The sequence below is a fragment of the Tinamus guttatus genome, unplaced genomic scaffold (assembly GCF_059628265.1).
Source record: "Tinamus guttatus ecotype Peru unplaced genomic scaffold, ASM5962826v1 Tinamus_guttatus_pri_ptg000048l, whole genome shotgun sequence".
Classification (NCBI taxonomy): domain Eukaryota; kingdom Metazoa; phylum Chordata; class Aves; order Tinamiformes; family Tinamidae; genus Tinamus; species Tinamus guttatus.
In genome coordinates this window covers 2,262,094-2,278,578 of record NW_028288582.1, presented here as the reverse complement: position 1 = coordinate 2,278,578, position 16,485 = coordinate 2,262,094, and the positions used below count along the sequence as shown (strand labels likewise).

Below are 16,485 nucleotides of genomic sequence, written 5' to 3'. Positions count from 1 at the left end.
TTTTTAGGATATGTTAAGTGTTAGGGGAAAGTGAACATTACTCGGGAACTGCTGTCACCCAAACAGCACTTCCCGCCTGTGCCACCACGCAGGTGATGCAGTTTTTTGCAGTTTGGGGCCAGAACGAGTTTTCCTCCCAAAAGGAGAGGGTAGTGGGGCTGGGAGAGCCCCGGGAAGCGCTGGTGCTCCAGGAGCAGAGATGCTGCTCCTCAGCCGAGCTCAGCTCTGCACAAGGTGGTATGTGACACGCAGAACACGACGTGTGGAGCCCACATCTGCAGCCCAGGCTCCACGGAGCAGCAGCCTCACGATCAGCCTACCTGCTCATTTCAAAGAGGAACCGGTCTGCCTTGGCCATGCGGTCCAGCTCGTGCTTGTGCTCCTCCAGGAGGTCAATGTCACCCTTTTCAGGAACAAATTTCAGGAGCTAAACAAGGGAAAGCAGGTTTGTAGGCATGAGATCCGTGCATGGTTCCTTAGGAGCAAATTGGTGACCTAGCCCCCTGAATCCACTACTGCCTCCATATGTACAGAAAATGACTCCAAATCTACAAAAACAAGTATGTTATCACTGTCCCATCCCCCTTCCTCCTGCTACCCCAGCACATTTGTGTGTCTGGTTTCTGCCCTGCCATCACTCCAGTTTTACAACACATATTCTACATCCACTCCAAGGAGGTTTCAACATCAACCCTCTTTAAGGAGATGAGAGGGACTCTCATTTGCTGCAACTCCACATATTTGCAGATGGAAGTTTTGTGCAACCTTCCCCTTTTTGCTGAGACAGGCTGAAATGCCCTGCCTTGAATTTATGGAGACAGGCAAGTAAACAGGCAGATAAAATACTCCTCAAAGGATTCAAGGGGCTCAAAAAACAGACTGCCCTCCTGAAGGCTGCACAGACACTGAATAAGCTTTGAAAAGAAAAGCAATTAAAAAATAACCCCCTACCAGCAAGAACAGCAAATTGCAGCCCCAAAACACATCACAGACACAGTCAAACTGCAAAGCCTCGAGCTCCCAGACTTGCTTGCTTTATTGCTTCTCTAGCCAGGCATCCGGGTGTGCTTTGGGATTGCTCACCCCAAACCCCAGCGCTAAGGAGGCCGCAGGGTTTTACAGCCCCAGGGGTTGTGATTGAAGGCAGAAATGAGCCTCGAAATGTCATTTTGCTGGAGCTGATAGAATGTTCCCGGGTGGCATGGCTGGATTTGAAAGGTGCTCCGAAAAGAAGGAAGAGCGTCGTGCCAGCTCACCCACCTGTTCCAGCATGTCCTTTGGAAGGTCCTCCTGCTCATCCATAGTCAGGATCGCCCGTTTGATCTCCTCATTCGACAGCTTCAGCCTGGCAGGTGGAAGGGAGTCGTTTGCTCAGGTAGTCCAGTCCCAACCATCATTTCAGGGTAGGAAAGGAAAATTTCCCACAGTACCGGCCTTGCCAGTCCCAGAGAGTCACTTGCAACAACTGCCCCAGGCTGTGGCTTCCTGGTGAGCCCCCAGATCAACCCGGAGCATCCCTGGGGACCTGTGGGGGATGTGGCCACCGGCACGGGGGCACCAGGAACCCACTGCCACTTCTTGGACTAAGCTTTAATGCAAGCAGGCGACTAGGGCGGACAGTTCAATGGATCCAGGAACATTTGCTTGGCCAAGTACGGATGTAGCCAAGAGACCAAGACACCTTCATTGCTGCTCTGCAGCAGCATCGCATAGAGCCACCCCAACGAGCAGCACAACGTGTGGTTTCGAGACAGAGATGTGAGAAACAAGGCTGGTGTCCCGCAGCCGTGCTGGGCTGCAGCCTCCCTTTGGGAAGAACAACACAAATCCAGAATTTGGGGACTTTTTAAGAGGGTGGAGGAAATCGTCAACGTGTTTCAAAGTGCAGCAAGCTGGAAAACCCTGCCTTTTTTCTCCTCCCCTTCCCATAACATAAATTGGAAACGCAGTCCAAGATTTGACATTTCTTTAAATGTCAACCACTGTATCACAGCAAAAAAACCCCTGCTTTTCCCCGGTGGCTATTAATTCAGCAGCCCAGCTTGGGAAGCAGCGAGCGAGGAGGATGCTCCTGCCAGGCTAGTGCAGCATCTGAAAAGAAAATCCCCCGCACTTGCCAGCCCTGCAATAAACCAGGATTAACATTTCCTGGGTGTTTTTCCCTCGTGCTTGGCACAGATCCCCCTGGGACACCCAAGGGAACAGGCACCGTGCGGAGCTGCGCCCGGGCCAGCCGCGCCGGCGCTGCAGGAACCACTCAGAAAACATGAGAATTTGGGTATTCCCGAGCAAGAAGAGCGATGCGCGAGTTTGCCAAAATAAAATTTGCCAGTTTGGCTGAAGGGGAGGGGGAATTAAGGAAAAAAAAAGATCGGAATACTTAGGATTCAATCCTCCTTACAAGGCCAGGAATTAGGGATGGGACTCGTGGGGGCTGAGGCTGGGATCTCCCCCCGGCACGGCCGCAGCGGCCCCGTTGCAGAGGGCTCAGCTGTTCCCCCTGCAGCTGCCTCAGCCGCATTGAGCGTTTCCCACCCTGCGGCACAGCCCGATCCGGGGAGAAACCCTCTGAGACTCCCGGAGAAGAGTCCTCCCTGGGAGCTGATCCCTATAGGACGGGATGCAGAGGGGTGGTTCAGCTGGAAACCTCGTGCTCAAGGCTGGATGTCCCCCCTGCCAAGGGCTGAGCCCCCAGTGGTGCCACACTGGTGCCTACCCGAGCAAGAAGAAGACTGGGGCACTACAGTGGTGTCCGGGTACAGGGATGCTCTTAAGAGGACGTTTTGGGTATCCCTAGGAGGGAAAATAGGCTCCTGGAAGAACCTGGCTCACAGGCAGTTACCGCTCATCCAAAACCTTGCAGCAACGAACATCCAACACCACCGCAACCATGGTGACTTTTGTTAAGCCCTGCTCATTCAAAGCAAAGTCAATAATAAAAAAAAGGGTAAAAAACTCCCCTCTTCTCAGCAATCACCCAAGCTGAGTGCCAAGAACAAGAGCCGGCCCCGGTATCGGCAGAGAGCAAGCGCGGGGCGCCAGAAGCAAACAGCTTCTCAGACAACGTGATGGGAAAGGGGCCAGTGAAAGCTAGAAGCTTATCTATAACCACAATAATTATCATTGTTGGCAGCAGCTGCCGAACGCGAGCCGTCTGAGAGGAACGGGGTCACGGTGTTTGCTGTCACAGGGATTTAAGCCCGGCGGCCCCGAGATGCAAAGTGACAGCTCGCCAGCCCGAGGAGCGCGGGGCGGTTTTGCGGGGCTTTTGTAGAGCCCAGCCAGCGCCGTACTGAGTGTGAAGGGGAAATTCGGACGGGGAAGGGACGTGGCCCTTTTGAAAAGCTGCACTGATTTGCAAAAACGCCTCGTTGTAGAGAGGGAGCAAATGAGCCTTGCACCTCCCTGGCACTTGGGAAGAGACAGGCTCAAGTCTTTGTACCTTACACAACGTGGCACCGGTTTCCTGCCCTAAAAATACCCACGTTGAGCAGGAACAAGGACACGGCGGTGGTTGCACTGAGTGAGGCCCTACACTGCACTGACACCAGCACACTTGGAGCCCTCCTAAAAGAAAAAAAGCGCACGTTAAAAATATTCCTGTGCTGCATTCTGAGCTGAAGGACAAGGCAGTGATCTCACTGCACAGCAATTCCTCCCAAAGCAAGGGAAGCGGGCAAAAAAATAAATCTACAGAGAGAGATAAAGTATCTCGCTGGCCACAATCTTTCCACGCTGCAAGCCAGGCCAGGGCTGTGTTGCTTGCAAGCGTCTGGGCTGAGCAAGGGGCCAACCCTGCAGGTCCTTTCACGTGTGAAAATCCACTCTCCTTTCCCTGGAGCGCAGTGAGGTTGGAGCAACCGCTGCCGGCGAGCTCGGCTCGACCACGGCCACTGCCACGATGGACAGAGGGACCCGCTACTCCCCAATGCGTGGAGATGGGCAGGGATTAAGGGACTTGCCCAAGATCCCATGGGCTGCTGAAGAAGCAGGGCCAGAGCTGGAGTCTACAACAGCCCCTGGGAGCATGTTGAAGGATGCCAAGCCAGGGACCTCATCCCAAGATTGTCACAGCACGACCCCGACCTGCCCGCACACGCGGCTCATGCCGGTCTCATTGCTCCTCTCCCGGAGCACCACGTCCCCGTGCTCGCTTTGGGGCAGCTCACGGTGGCACAAAAGCTTGTGCACATCCAGGTACCAAAAGGGAACGTTTCTGAGCGCAGCTGTATTTTACTGAGGTTGGATTTGCTTTTTCGGAGGCCACCAGAAGCAGGCAGCATTTTTTGCTGCTTCCTATCTCAAATGCCTATGCTGACGGTTCATTTCTCCCACAATCTGGCTTGTGCTTTCCCCAAAGCTGGTCCTGCTGCTTTGTTTTACCTTGTGAAATCTGCACCTTTTATCACCCTGGCAGAAGTGGGATTTGGGGATCGGACTGAGCCCCTTGTGGTACCCAGGGCTGATCCTGGGGTGCCCGATGCCCAGTGCTGGCTACTCCTACCCCTCCAACACGCAGCGTTCTCCGCAGTGTAACAGAGGGCCCTTCAACAGTTGCCAAAAAGTAACTCGAATCCAGCCTGAAGGAGATGAAAGATGAAATCCACCTCCTCCAAACCGTATGGGGACCCAGCAGGTAAGGAGCTCCTCCGAGGCTCCACGGGGACACTGTGAAGTGCCACGTGTCCCCGTAAGTGCATTTCCCTGCCCCAAACCAGGCAGCAGTGGAAGCTGTAACTCTACAGCGGGGCTCAGGTGTCCCTGGCTCTGCTCCCAAGGCTCCTGTCACTAAAACCCCCCTGGGGACCGAGCACATGTCGAGCTCAGGGCACACTGCTCCTCACCAGCTCCAGCCTAACCAGTACCTGACACCACGGGGAAGGGCCACTGCCTACGTGAGCAGCAGGACCCGTTCCCCAAAGGGCAGAAAGATGTTACCCGTACCTTGAGAGAAGAATATTGCAATTCTGAGCTCTCCGGCCATCTATTACCGAAAGCTCCTTGACTTTATGCCTGGAACTCAACGTGTCATCGATAGCATCTTCCTTCTACAAAAAAAATAAAAAGAAAGCATGGAGAAAAGCCATGAAGAAGCGAAGACATTTAGTACTCTCAGCACATACCAGCGCTGTACACAGCAGCCCCCATTAATCAGCAGTGTCACCAAGGGTTATGAGCAAAACCCATAGGCTGTAACTGAAATACAGTAAGTCATTTCATAAACCAGAACTGGCTTTGAAGCCACGGGTTAGAAATGTAAATATTTTCTCAGACAGAGGAAGATTTAAGAATCTGCAAACACATAGGCGCTGCTGAATAAATAAAGCAGGGCTTTCTTAGCGTACATATTTGTGATACTTCATTAAACCCTCGCCTGAAATATTTCATTATGGACTGCTGCACACACTCAGGATCACCCTTGTTTTCTTCACCACCCCTCAAAACATCTGCAGTCACCCCTTATGCACCAGTCCCCAACAGGACATTTACCACTCACACCTACCACGTTTGCAAACACAACCTGCAGCATTTGCTGCTCATTTGGGGAAACGCTTCCAAAAATACTAAGGGGTATGAAAGCACCAAGCATTGTGACACAGGCACCTCAGTCTCCTATGTAGCCTTCCAAAGGACAGAGGCAAAACCACAGAGGCAAACAAATGGGCAGGTCTCCTTAACAGCAGATCCAATGTAGGTTTTCAGAGTTTTGCCCCATGAGTTCATGCTGCCCTGGTTTCAATTTACCATATTGGTTGCTTCTAGTAAGGTTAATAAATGAACACCCAGCCATTCAATCCTTCTGTAAGGTGCATATCAAGGTCCTGCAGGCTATGGCTATGCTCTAAACGTTGCAGAGCCTAGAAACCCTGAGACCGCTCTGCAAGTTCAGAGAGAACAAAGACAAGTTCCCATTTTCTAACTTTTTTTCCCTTCTATTAAAAAGAAAACAGTGGCCAGGTGGGAAATCACAAGGACAGCGCCCAAAGCCTTCCCGTTCCTCAGGGCATGAGGTTTCTGCAGGGGAGCACTTACCTGCCTGGAGTTACTGTTCACAAAGAAGTCCTACAGCCATAGCAGAAGCATGGAAGAAAAAGGCAGTAAAAAACACATGCGGTTCAGTGATCACAGCAAAACCAAAGAGGGCTCAAAGCACAGTCGAGGACAGGTTTCAGCAGCAAGAGGAATAACTCGGGGGCTACCAGCTCCAAAAAGCGGAGGATGCGCATGGCAAGGGGATGGAGATTGAGGGATGCACAGGATGGGGAAGGTGAGGAGAGGCAGGGAGGCTGCTCGGCGGCGGGATGGTGTCAAGGGGCTCTGTGCTAGGACCGAGGAGGGAAACGTGGACGCAGGGATGCTCGGGGCATCTCCTGCCACGCTCTGCCAGAGCTGGCCCAAAGGAGCAAGTGTCGGGGAAGAAAATTGCTAGTTCTTGTGAATCTGAGAGCACGAAATGTCAATACGACTGCCAGGAAAAACAGGGCTTTCAAGTGGAAATAACGAGATTCTCGTCCCGGAGCGAATCTTGTTGCAGCAAAAACTTTACCATTCGCCATGGCAACACATTTCCCCCCGACCTCTCCTCCTACCGGGAAAACAGCCCTTCTGCAGGGCTTGGCAGCCTGTGGAAACTCCACCCGGACCCCGGCTCGCACCTCGTCCTCCTGCCCATCGTGTTCCCCTGAGGGGCTCCCCGATGCCCTGCAGCACTCAAAGCATGTGCAGCAAAACCGGGATCATGAAACAGCACACGCAAAAAAAAAAGACACAAAAGGGCTTTCCTAGAGCTCAGAAAGTAAAAAAATGTGCTGAAAGACAAGGAAACAAGGAAATAGCAGCCAAAAAGACATCTATGCAACCCCTTCTTGAGTGTCCCTGCCCGCTCAGTGCATGTGCCAGGGCTTTCCTCTGCAGAGGAACATGATGAGCTGCATCCCGGGGGTGCCATGGGGACACCCCGAGCCTGGCCACGCTTTTAGCTCCTGCCTCTCCCCAGGGCCGGGTTTTTTGCAGCTGCAGGAAAAGCAATGCCATGAGTTCCCCTGGGGAGGGGAAGGAGCTAGGTTTTCCCTCCTGGATATGTGCAGTTTCGGAGAAGGGGCTTTGCTTGTACAAACGGCTAGAGAGACCTGGGAGCCGAAGCTGCAATGCTCTGTGTGGATGGCACTGATGTGAATCTCACCCAATTGGGGTCTTTACAAGGAAAGGGGAGTGAAGAGACACGAGCTGCTGCTGCTGTGCTTTGGAGAGATCAGTTGTAAAACACACGATTTTTTAGGTTTTTTAGGGCCCAAGGTCTCACGGAGCAGCCTCTTCGGAGCAGCTTCCCTCTGGAGACAGCACAGAGCAGCTCCCCAAGCAGGAGGAGGTGCTCTGTGGCTCGTTTAACTAACCCCTAATTAGGGAGTCCTTCTTTCATCCAGATGCTTAGATCTAACCCCCTGGACAGGAGGAGGATGCTGTTGTCCTCCTGCAATCCAGCCTCTTCAGGAAGCAGAGAGCTCACAACGCCCTTAGGCTACAGAGAAGGCCCAATGTGAAAAAAACCACCCTCCGCCTCAAACAAACCTCAGCTCTGCCCGTTTCTTGCACTAACTGTGATCCAAGCTCTACCAAGCGGGGAGGATGGCAGGGAAGGAGCGAGCAGCTTCCTTAAATCCACTATCGCTGTTCCACACACGTTACGTACCCTCTGGCACGTGTGCAGGACACCCTGGCTTACAGAGAGGAGATGGAGCCTTTTCTTCTCACGTCCTTTTTTGGAAGATAAATTCTTTCCTAGCTCGCTGCTAAGCCCTGGGTTCAACAACACACGGGTTTTTTTCCATTGGCCACAGCTCTTTCACCGCACTCAGCACTGCTGGAGCCGGGACCTCCCGGGGCTGTGCCCTCGACTTGCATTTCTGCCCCCGCGCGCACGTCCAGGCCCTGCGCTGTCCCCAAGTCCCCTGCGCTGTCCCCAGCTCATTTTATAGCCTGCATTTACTACCTAGCTTTTGGCCTGGGAAACGCATCTGTAAAGAGATGCTTAAAATTAAATAAGTAGCTAATCTCAGGTCCGCGTACTATCTAGGCAGAGGTTTGCAGGCTGGTTTTGTGATTTGGGGTGGGTTGGGGGCTGAATGTTGCACATCCATCCGGCTGAGCAGGATCAGTGACCACAGAGCCAGTTTGGAGGAAAATAATTATTTTTAAATTTCCATTTCTGCCTTGCAATAATCTAGTGTTAACCAGGCAATGAGCTGCCTCACATCAAGGAACCAGCTAGTGCCCCAGCTTTCTGTTTTCTGCTTCCTCTCCATTTCCACCTGCTGTGCTTGCTAATCTCCCCAGTAAGCATTAATCGAGATCCAAAAACTCCAAAGGAAAGAGCCAGCACCTTAGTGACCTATTCCCAAAATATGCCGAGGCAGCACCTACTTCTGGTAGGTTACTTTTGATATCTGCCCTGCTCTAATCCACCTTGATATTCCCCTGGATTAGTCCCTGGGAGAGATTAAATTCTCAGGTTGTCTAAGGAGCTTATGGGTCCCTTCCCTCCCTGTGCCACCATCCTCTCCGCTCGTCCCAGGACACTGCAGGTGAATGCAACTTTTGCAGCATCTCTCCTGGCTTTTTATCCCACATTCCTGAAAACCTCGTGGCTTTTGCCCACTAATGATCCTGCCTGGGGTAAAATAAGCATCTCATTTTCCTCGTGCTTTGATGCCTTCCAAATTGGGGCCATATTGCTCAAAAACGAGATTAAAAGGCAGAGACTTTTGCCCATTGTGTCATTCTTTTGCTCTGGGATTTGTTTTGTGTTCAAAGCTCGCATTTTGCTCGGGGCTCACTACAAAAATAAAAGAAGAGATCCACCCATGGCAGATGTGGGTAAAACTTCAGTCCTTTTTTTTTGGCCAGAGAGGCATATACATTTTCCACCCAATATGGAGATGCCAAGCAGCGGCTCTTAAGAGCAATCCAGAAATGCTGCCCAACCGTGGGGGCCACTTTCACACACTCGCTGTGGGCAGGGGGCACATCCAGCCCTCGTGGCAGAGGGGTCGAGAGCACATGGGTGAACTGAGCTGCCGGGCCCGCCGCTACCTGCTGCCTTTGGTAGGCCGAGAAGGTTCTCTCGAGGTCCTCCAGGTCGAGGATTTTGAAGACCTTCGCGTCGTCGATCTCGGTCCACACGGTGCCGGCCAGCTTGTTCTGCAACACAGCGCGCGCGTGTGGCAGGGGGCAGGGGCCACCTCGCCCGGCCGCGGGCTGGCCCCGGGCACCCAGGACGTGTCTTACCTCGGGCAGCTTGGACCAGTTGAAGGACTTGAGGGCGTTGGTGGGCTGCGGGATGCTCTTCTTCTTGAGCGCCAAGCCCAGCGGCGCCCCGGGGGGAGGCGGCACCCCGTCGAGCGGCGGGGGGCCGGGGGGCGGCGGGGGGCCGCCCGGGGGCGGCGGTGGTGGCGGCGGTGGGGGACACCCCCCCGGCGGCGGTGGCGGCGGCGGCGGCGGCAGGAGGGATCCTGGAGCGGGGGACGGCGAGGGGCCGCCGGGAGCGCCTGGGGGCAAGGGGGGTCCTCCGGGGACGGCGGCACAGGTGGCTCTCTGGGAGACAGGGAGAGGAGGGACCGGTCACACAGTGTGGGGGGCACCTCTGTGGCCACCCGCTAGGCAGGACCACCCTTTGGTGGCCACCGTCGTGACCCACAGGAGAGCCCAAAGCGTTGGCTTCGCCAGCACAGAGCTGCCAGGCAGCTTCAAGGATGGGACACACGTTGAGGATGCTCAACGGGGAAAAAAGCCAAATTTAACCAGCAAGGGAAGCACTCAAAGGCTGGTTGTTCTCAACCGAGGCACGATGCAGCTGGACAGGTGAAATCTCCCCATCCCCAGAGGTTTGGATGCCCTTGGACACCCTCCCGGGCGAATGTCTCAGCCTCTGGCAGCTTGGTTGCCACAATCCACCCTGGGCATTTGCAGATGACCGCGACACTTGGGCTGGGGGTTGCCCATGGACGGGCAGCAGGTTGGGTCCCTCACCCGGTTCATCTCGTGGAGCTGCGCCGTAAGGTCGGCCACTTGCTGCTTGACCTGCTTGTGCTCGGTGGACTCCTTCTCCAGCTTCTCTTTCATCTTGTTCAGTGTCTGCATCATCTCCTCCTTCTCCTGGGCCTTGGCGTCGCACTCCCGCTCCTTCTTCTCCAGCTTCTGCTGAAGCTCACTGTGCTCTGCAACAGCCCCGCGAAAACAACCCCATGAAATCACTCCTGCATGGCAAACATCCACCTGCTGCAGGCAGCCACGGGCAGGAAAACGGCCCTATGCTGCCCTAGAGAAAAGGAGTGCAGTTAAAAAACGGGAGCCTGCATCATCTACTTAATGCCCTGGCCAGAGTTTTCCACTGCACTGCAGACTTTGGGACAGGATGCTCAGCAAGGAATGCAGCAAAGGTGTCCCCAGGTCATGGATGGAGAAGTCCTGTGTCCGCTGGCAGTGATGCCGAAACATCCTGGGACATTCAGAGACATCATTTCACCTTCGAGAGCTGCAGCGTTGAGAGGCAACAGCTCAGGTGTCCTGACCTGTTGGTATTTTGGAGCTACCTGCTAATCCTGGCTCTCTTACCTGACCTCAGGGCTTCACTGAATCAAGGCCAGAGTGATTAAGGCCAAACAAGTTGTATGAAAAACGAGGGACGTCAGGACTTAAATCCATGCTCACAGGCTTTGTTAGATGAAGACAATTTCCCTGCCAAGCACAGATACGTCATCCCTGACCTCCTCATCTATTCTGATAGACACAAAACAACCTCCAAAGAGCATTTGTTTTCTGATCGTGACAGAGGAGGATGGATGCAACTGCAAAAATCAATCTCTCTATTTCGTAGTTTCTTTTCTTTTTTTAAGCTAATAACAGTATATTTTTGTGAAAAGACAGATCTCCTTTTCCCCCAATGGTCCCAAGAAAAAAATTAATCTCTTTGCCATTTCCACTGTTAGTCGACGGCAGGGTAGAACCTCAGCCAGTGACCAAAGCCTGCAAACAGTCCATCTAGCTGAGGTGCGTATATACATTATCATTTTGGCTTACTCTGCATGCTAAGTTCAAAGCTAACACCTTATATCTCTTTTACCATTCACCTTTGCGCATTTTTTCGGCTTGTTCCTTCCACTGCTTAACTTCATTTTCATTGACTAACCTAAAAGAAGAAAAACAAGCAGTGTTACGAAGCCACCCTAGAGCCGTGAGCAAGCAAACCCCATCAGCAAACACGGCGCGAGACCGCGAGGTGAGACCCGTGGCTGCCGGTCCGGGTGCAGCTCCCAACATTTCTGGCATTTCTAACACCTCCCCTCCTCTCTCACTGGCCGTTTTTTTTTGTGTGCTAAGATGAACTCAACAGCTCTGGGGTCACAGCCAACCCAGGAGCTGAGGCATCACCGTGTGAGCGGTAAGCGATGAAGAAGGAGCGGTGACAGTGACAGTTGGGGGAAGTGTGAGGGTTGAGCTTAATTCACACGCACAGTCCATGGGAGGGACACAAGCAATCCAAGGGGATAACACTGGACCTCCTCGCCTACCCCCAGCCGGCGGCAGGACGAGCACTTACATTCGGACGACGTTTTTGATGTTGAAGTTCTCCAGGGGGGTGGCGTCGGGGTCCTGCCCCTTGTCGCTCTGTATGACGATCTGCTGCACGATCCTGTCGAGCAGTAGCCAGTACTGGACAGTGTTGCCGCTTCTTTTGTCTAAACGGGGAGAGGGAATGAGAGACTGAATAGCCTGGCACAGGGACAAAAATTAACATAGGAGCCAGGAAAGAAGGAGAGAGCCCCCCGAGGCCCAGGGGACCACCGGTTTCTCCTGCTCGCCCCGTTGGAGCGATGCTCCTCTACTCACAAGGCATTTGGAGGCAGTGGTGGAGGATGGACATGAAGTGGGGGTACGCTTCCGTGTGAGTCAGCCTCTTCCTCGTCAGCTCAAACATCTGCGTCGCACTTTTGGTGTCTATGTGAACCTGGTGGGAAAGCGCAGCGAGGTCCAGCCACCCCAACACAGGGCCGAAAGCCCAAGGAAACAAGCTGGGCTCAGGCCAACTCAGACTTCCAATGGGCAAATGCCATCCAAACAACCCTATTTTGTCCCTGTACATGCGAGGGCTTTTAAAAGGAAACCTGACATCTCATACCAATGTCTACATCAGTAACGTTCATACTCACCAGTTCAAATCTTTTGGCAAATTCCAGTTCATCTTCGTTTCTAAGCATTTCAAAAAAATCTAAATGCCTGAGGAAAAAGATAATTTTTTTTAAAAAAAGATTGTTTAAACAGATTTTAATAACCTGGAGCAGCTTCCAAAGCAGTCAGCTAGCACACAACGGCCTACAGAAAAACAAGACTTGAAACATAATCATCATCTCTGGTCTGGAGCCCCAAGAGCTCCACAAAATGATCTTCACCCAAGCAGGCTTGAGAAAGCAGCTCAGAAACGTGGAGGACAAGATAATTACAGCCTCTCCAAGGAGCTGTCTGGGGAAAGGATAGCACTAGGAGGAGGAGGAAGAGAGAAGTCTTCCATGCCTGTGATGGATGTATGTGATGGATACCCTTCCTGGTGTGCAGTGATTGAGGTTGCTGGGTCAACAGGCCGGCCTTGACAATGAGCGAGTGGGATATCTAACAGGGGCAGGTGTCAGTGCAAGTTGATTGCTCCTGTTGCCCTTGGTGGTTTGGCAGGTTTCTTCCCTCCATCTTTGGCTACAAAAAGGGATTTGCCCACGGGAAATGGAAGGCCAGATCTTCCTAGATCTGGTCTAGACCCACCATGTGCAAACAAAAGCAAGCCAGGATGTAAGGAAAGTGAGGAACCAGGAGACAGTCGGTCACTACTCACCGGTCTAGGGTTGAATTTTCATGCTCTCTTAATTTATCAATGACGGGCTGGATTCCCAGCATGAGAAACTCGTATCTCAGATGGAGTCTGAAATCCAGGCTTTCCTGGAAAGGACAGTTGTGGGGTCAACACAGCAAGATGCTTCTCCTGTCAAACCGTATTAAAACAACGACAACAACAACAACAACATCATGCATCGAGCCAGCACCCGCGCCGCAGCTCACCACGCCCGCGCCCTGGCTCAGCACGGCGTTGATGAAGGACATGATGGCCGTCTTGAGGTTCACCTCGTCCCGATACCGCCCCGTGCTCTTGTCCAGGTCATTGATCAGCGTCTGCCAAACGCACCATGTAAATCAGCAGGCTGAAATGTCAGACACGTCCACGGCCCCTGCGCGCTGTGCAAACCACCAGCCACGTAGCGAGGCATGGAGAGGGTCATCTGCACCCACCAGGGGTGGTTCACTCTGAAGCGGAGTGAGGGCTGGGCAGAGAGCTCCTACCTGAAACCGAGTCCTCTCGCTGGCGTATTTCTGGTAGTGCAGCATGGCCTCCAGCACCTTCTTGTGACCCCCGGGAACCAGGCACACAGCGCCCATGATTTCCAGCACTGCCACCTTCGTCTTAATATTCTCCGTGCTCAGACTCTGAGCGATTACGTTAATGCTCTCCGAGTGGGCCAGGACATGAGCCCGGCCCAGGGAGTTGTTCATTAGTGCTTTTATACATCCAATGAGCGAGGTATGTATTCGAGACTCTGCCGTCTCATAGTCCATGCTTTTGAGGAAGTTCAGGATACACGACAAGCCGTCCAGGTCGATGAAGCGGGTCACAAACCTGTTGGAAAGAGGGCTCCTTTAAAACCAAATGCCACAGCCCTCTTTATCCGCAAACGAGGCTCACCTGATTATTTTTGTGGATCCAGAACTGATTTATGCACTTTTTTTCTGATGTGGACTTTGCATAGCAAAAACCTGCACGATTCCTGGGGCTCAGAGCACAGGGACAGAAGAGTGGAAAACTCCCTCCATTTATTTGGTGCCTGTTTCTTAGCATGGCCACCCACACACCATCTCCACAGGGTCTGTGCAGGGCCAGGATACCTGGCAGAGGAGCAGCCAACCCGGCTAACTCATCCCAGCAGCCAAACCCTGTGGCCAAGCTTGGGCTTTGCCCCTGTCCCCAGTCTGAAGTCCCAGGCATTTGGGACCAGTTTCGCATCAGCCTGCCCCATCCCACATACCCACAGATTCCTTCTCTTCTGTCCTGCACATTTTGCCATTTTTTAAAGGAGGGATTCCAGATTTTTATGATGACTTAAAAGGTTGCTTAATAGAAAGCAGACAGAAAATGCATGACAGTGCCCCTTGCAGATTCAGCACACCATGCAGATAAAACACCCTCTCCTTCGCTGCATGCTGTCCTTGCATTTTAGGATATAACTCGAGCTGGGTTTAGTCTCTCGTAGCAAAAGGCACTGGCTCGGAAAGCCGATGAGCCAAGAATATCCCAGCATTGGGATGATTTTGATTTACAGCAACCCAGGCTGAAGCACAGCTACTGAAGGGGTACCTGCAGTCTCAGCAAAAAATGGTTTATGTGACATCTAAGTGTGCTCTTACTCCAGTCAAATTAAATAGTAATTTCAATGTCTATTTCCTTGAGAGAAAAAACAGGTCCAATAGGCAACATTTTCTATAGCGCCTGCATCCTACTGACCCATTAGCGGGCTCTCCCATAATCAGAACAGGGAGCTCATTTTTAAAGGGACGTTTTCCCATCAGAAAATCTCAACCTGAAACATCTTAAAGGTTTTGCAGACATGATGCAGGCTCCAAAGAAATGCTAGGAAAAAATAAAGTCGTTTTGAGGGAGTCTCACCCTTGCTTTGTCCTCCCCATCAAAACCTCCTAGCAATACTTTCTGCATTTCACAAAAGCCTGAAGATTCCTATGATTTTATTCCATTAAAAATGTAAAAAGAAGTTGAACTCAAAACAAAGGGTTTGGTTGACCAACAAAGATGGAATTTGGGGGGAAAAATTCGATGTGGAAGGAATTTTTCCGTTTTGTTCCAATTAGAACAAAAGCAAATTTGGAGGAAAAAAAGAAGTCGCCTGATTTCTCTAAACAGATGTGAAGCTCCTGATGGTTCTCATCTATTAAAAAGACAGAGGAAAAGGGGAAAAAAAAAAAAAAAGAAGAAGCAATAGTCAACTCGAAGCAGTGAGTGCCATTGCAGGGTCCTCGCTCCTTACTTCCCTCCTCCTGCTCAACTGGCCTCATCCTCTTCATTCCTATTCCTATTTTTAAACCCCTTCTGTCTGAGAGCACAAATCAAAAGCCACAACAAGGGCAGTAAAGCAAGGAAAGGGAAGAGATTTACCTCATTGGTTTCGTCCTCAGTGCAGTCTTCAAACTTTCTATTGTTTTATTCCTCTCCTCCTCGTCTTCTTTTTCCAAAGCAATCAGTGATTTCCTCTGCAAATGGAAAAAAAGGCAAGTCAGAGAGATGAGATTTCCCTGCAAAGCACATGCCCGGATGGGAAAGGCAATGTTGGGTTTGCTGCTGGGAACCAAAGAGTTTGTTCAGGTACCACTATGCTCGGGATGGGGAGAGGCAAAACCCACCGGAGGTGATAGGGAAGTGAAGGGAGAATGTTTTTTTTATTTGCTGCATGATGCTTGAATGGGATTTTTGAGCTTCCCTCAGCACCCGAGACCTTAAATCAACTCTTAAACCTTGAAAGCTGAGATCTTCATTCAAATGGCAGGATGCCAGGAGACAGGGAACTGAGGCAAAAGAGCCCATATCCTGCAGCCTGCACGGAGACCACCTGGATTGGTGACAGCAGGGATGACCCTATTGGCTTGTCCCTTCTCCAGGCACCTCAGGTTTGTTTCCAAAGGGCAGGAAATGCAGGAGCTTGTGCTGGTGGACGTGTGGATGTGCTCTGAGGGGGAACATTCCCATGCCACATCCTGCTGCATGATGGAAATGCTGGGGAACACCTCAAAAGCGCAGACTTAGCCTTGTCCTCAAAATGATTAATAGGTTCCAGAGCTAAGAGGGGATCTAATCAGTACCTATAAGAACCTCAAGGGAGGGAGTGAAGAGGATGGTGCTGGTCTCTTTTCAGTGGTGGCCACTGACAGAACTAGAGGTAATGGCCACAAAATGAAGCACCAAAAGTTCCACAGGAAGTTAAGGAAAAAAATTTTAACAGTGAGGGTGACAGAGCACTGGAACAGGCTGCCCAGAGAGGTTGTGGAGTCTCCTTCTCTGGAGATCTTCCAAACCCGCTTGGACGCAGTCCTGTGCCACGTGCTCTAGGTGACCCTGCGTGTGCAGGGGGTTGGACTAGATGACCTCTAGAGGTCCCTTCCAGCCTTAAGCATTCTATGATTCTGTGATTCTATGATTCTAACACGCCACAGGCAGGAATGGAGTCAACGCAGACTGCCAGCCTGTAGCTCCTCCAGAAAAGCCTGGGATGGAGGATGCTCTCGATTATCCCCCCCCAACCCCTGGGCTCACAGAAATGAGGGGGAAAGCCTGGAACAGCAGAGTTCAGAGGGCCAGGATGCAAATCCTGGTGTGTTCCC

General features: G+C 52.0%; 1 protein-coding gene across 1 annotated transcript in view; it reads right to left on the bottom strand.

Annotated features, from left to right (window-relative positions):
- DAAM1 (dishevelled associated activator of morphogenesis 1) overlaps positions 1-16,485 on the bottom strand; it is an 86,642-nt gene that overhangs the window by 7,358 nt on the left and 62,799 nt on the right. Inside the window, exons 6-20 of the mRNA XM_088539328.1 lie at positions 15,266-15,360; positions 13,384-13,717; positions 13,105-13,215; positions 12,881-12,984; positions 12,207-12,273; positions 11,887-12,004; positions 11,597-11,735; positions 11,127-11,185; positions 10,027-10,214; positions 9,286-9,591; positions 9,091-9,198; positions 6,034-6,063; positions 4,945-5,048; positions 1,261-1,345; positions 321-427 (exon numbers count right to left, since the gene is read on the bottom strand). Coding sequence (XP_088395454.1) covers positions 321-427; positions 1,261-1,345; positions 4,945-5,048; positions 6,034-6,063; positions 9,091-9,198; positions 9,286-9,591; positions 10,027-10,214; positions 11,127-11,185; positions 11,597-11,735; positions 11,887-12,004; positions 12,207-12,273; positions 12,881-12,984; positions 13,105-13,215; positions 13,384-13,717; positions 15,266-15,360 — 1,955 coding nt within the window. The remainder of the gene's footprint in view (positions 1-320; positions 428-1,260; positions 1,346-4,944; positions 5,049-6,033; positions 6,064-9,090; positions 9,199-9,285; positions 9,592-10,026; positions 10,215-11,126; positions 11,186-11,596; positions 11,736-11,886; positions 12,005-12,206; positions 12,274-12,880; positions 12,985-13,104; positions 13,216-13,383; positions 13,718-15,265; positions 15,361-16,485) is intronic.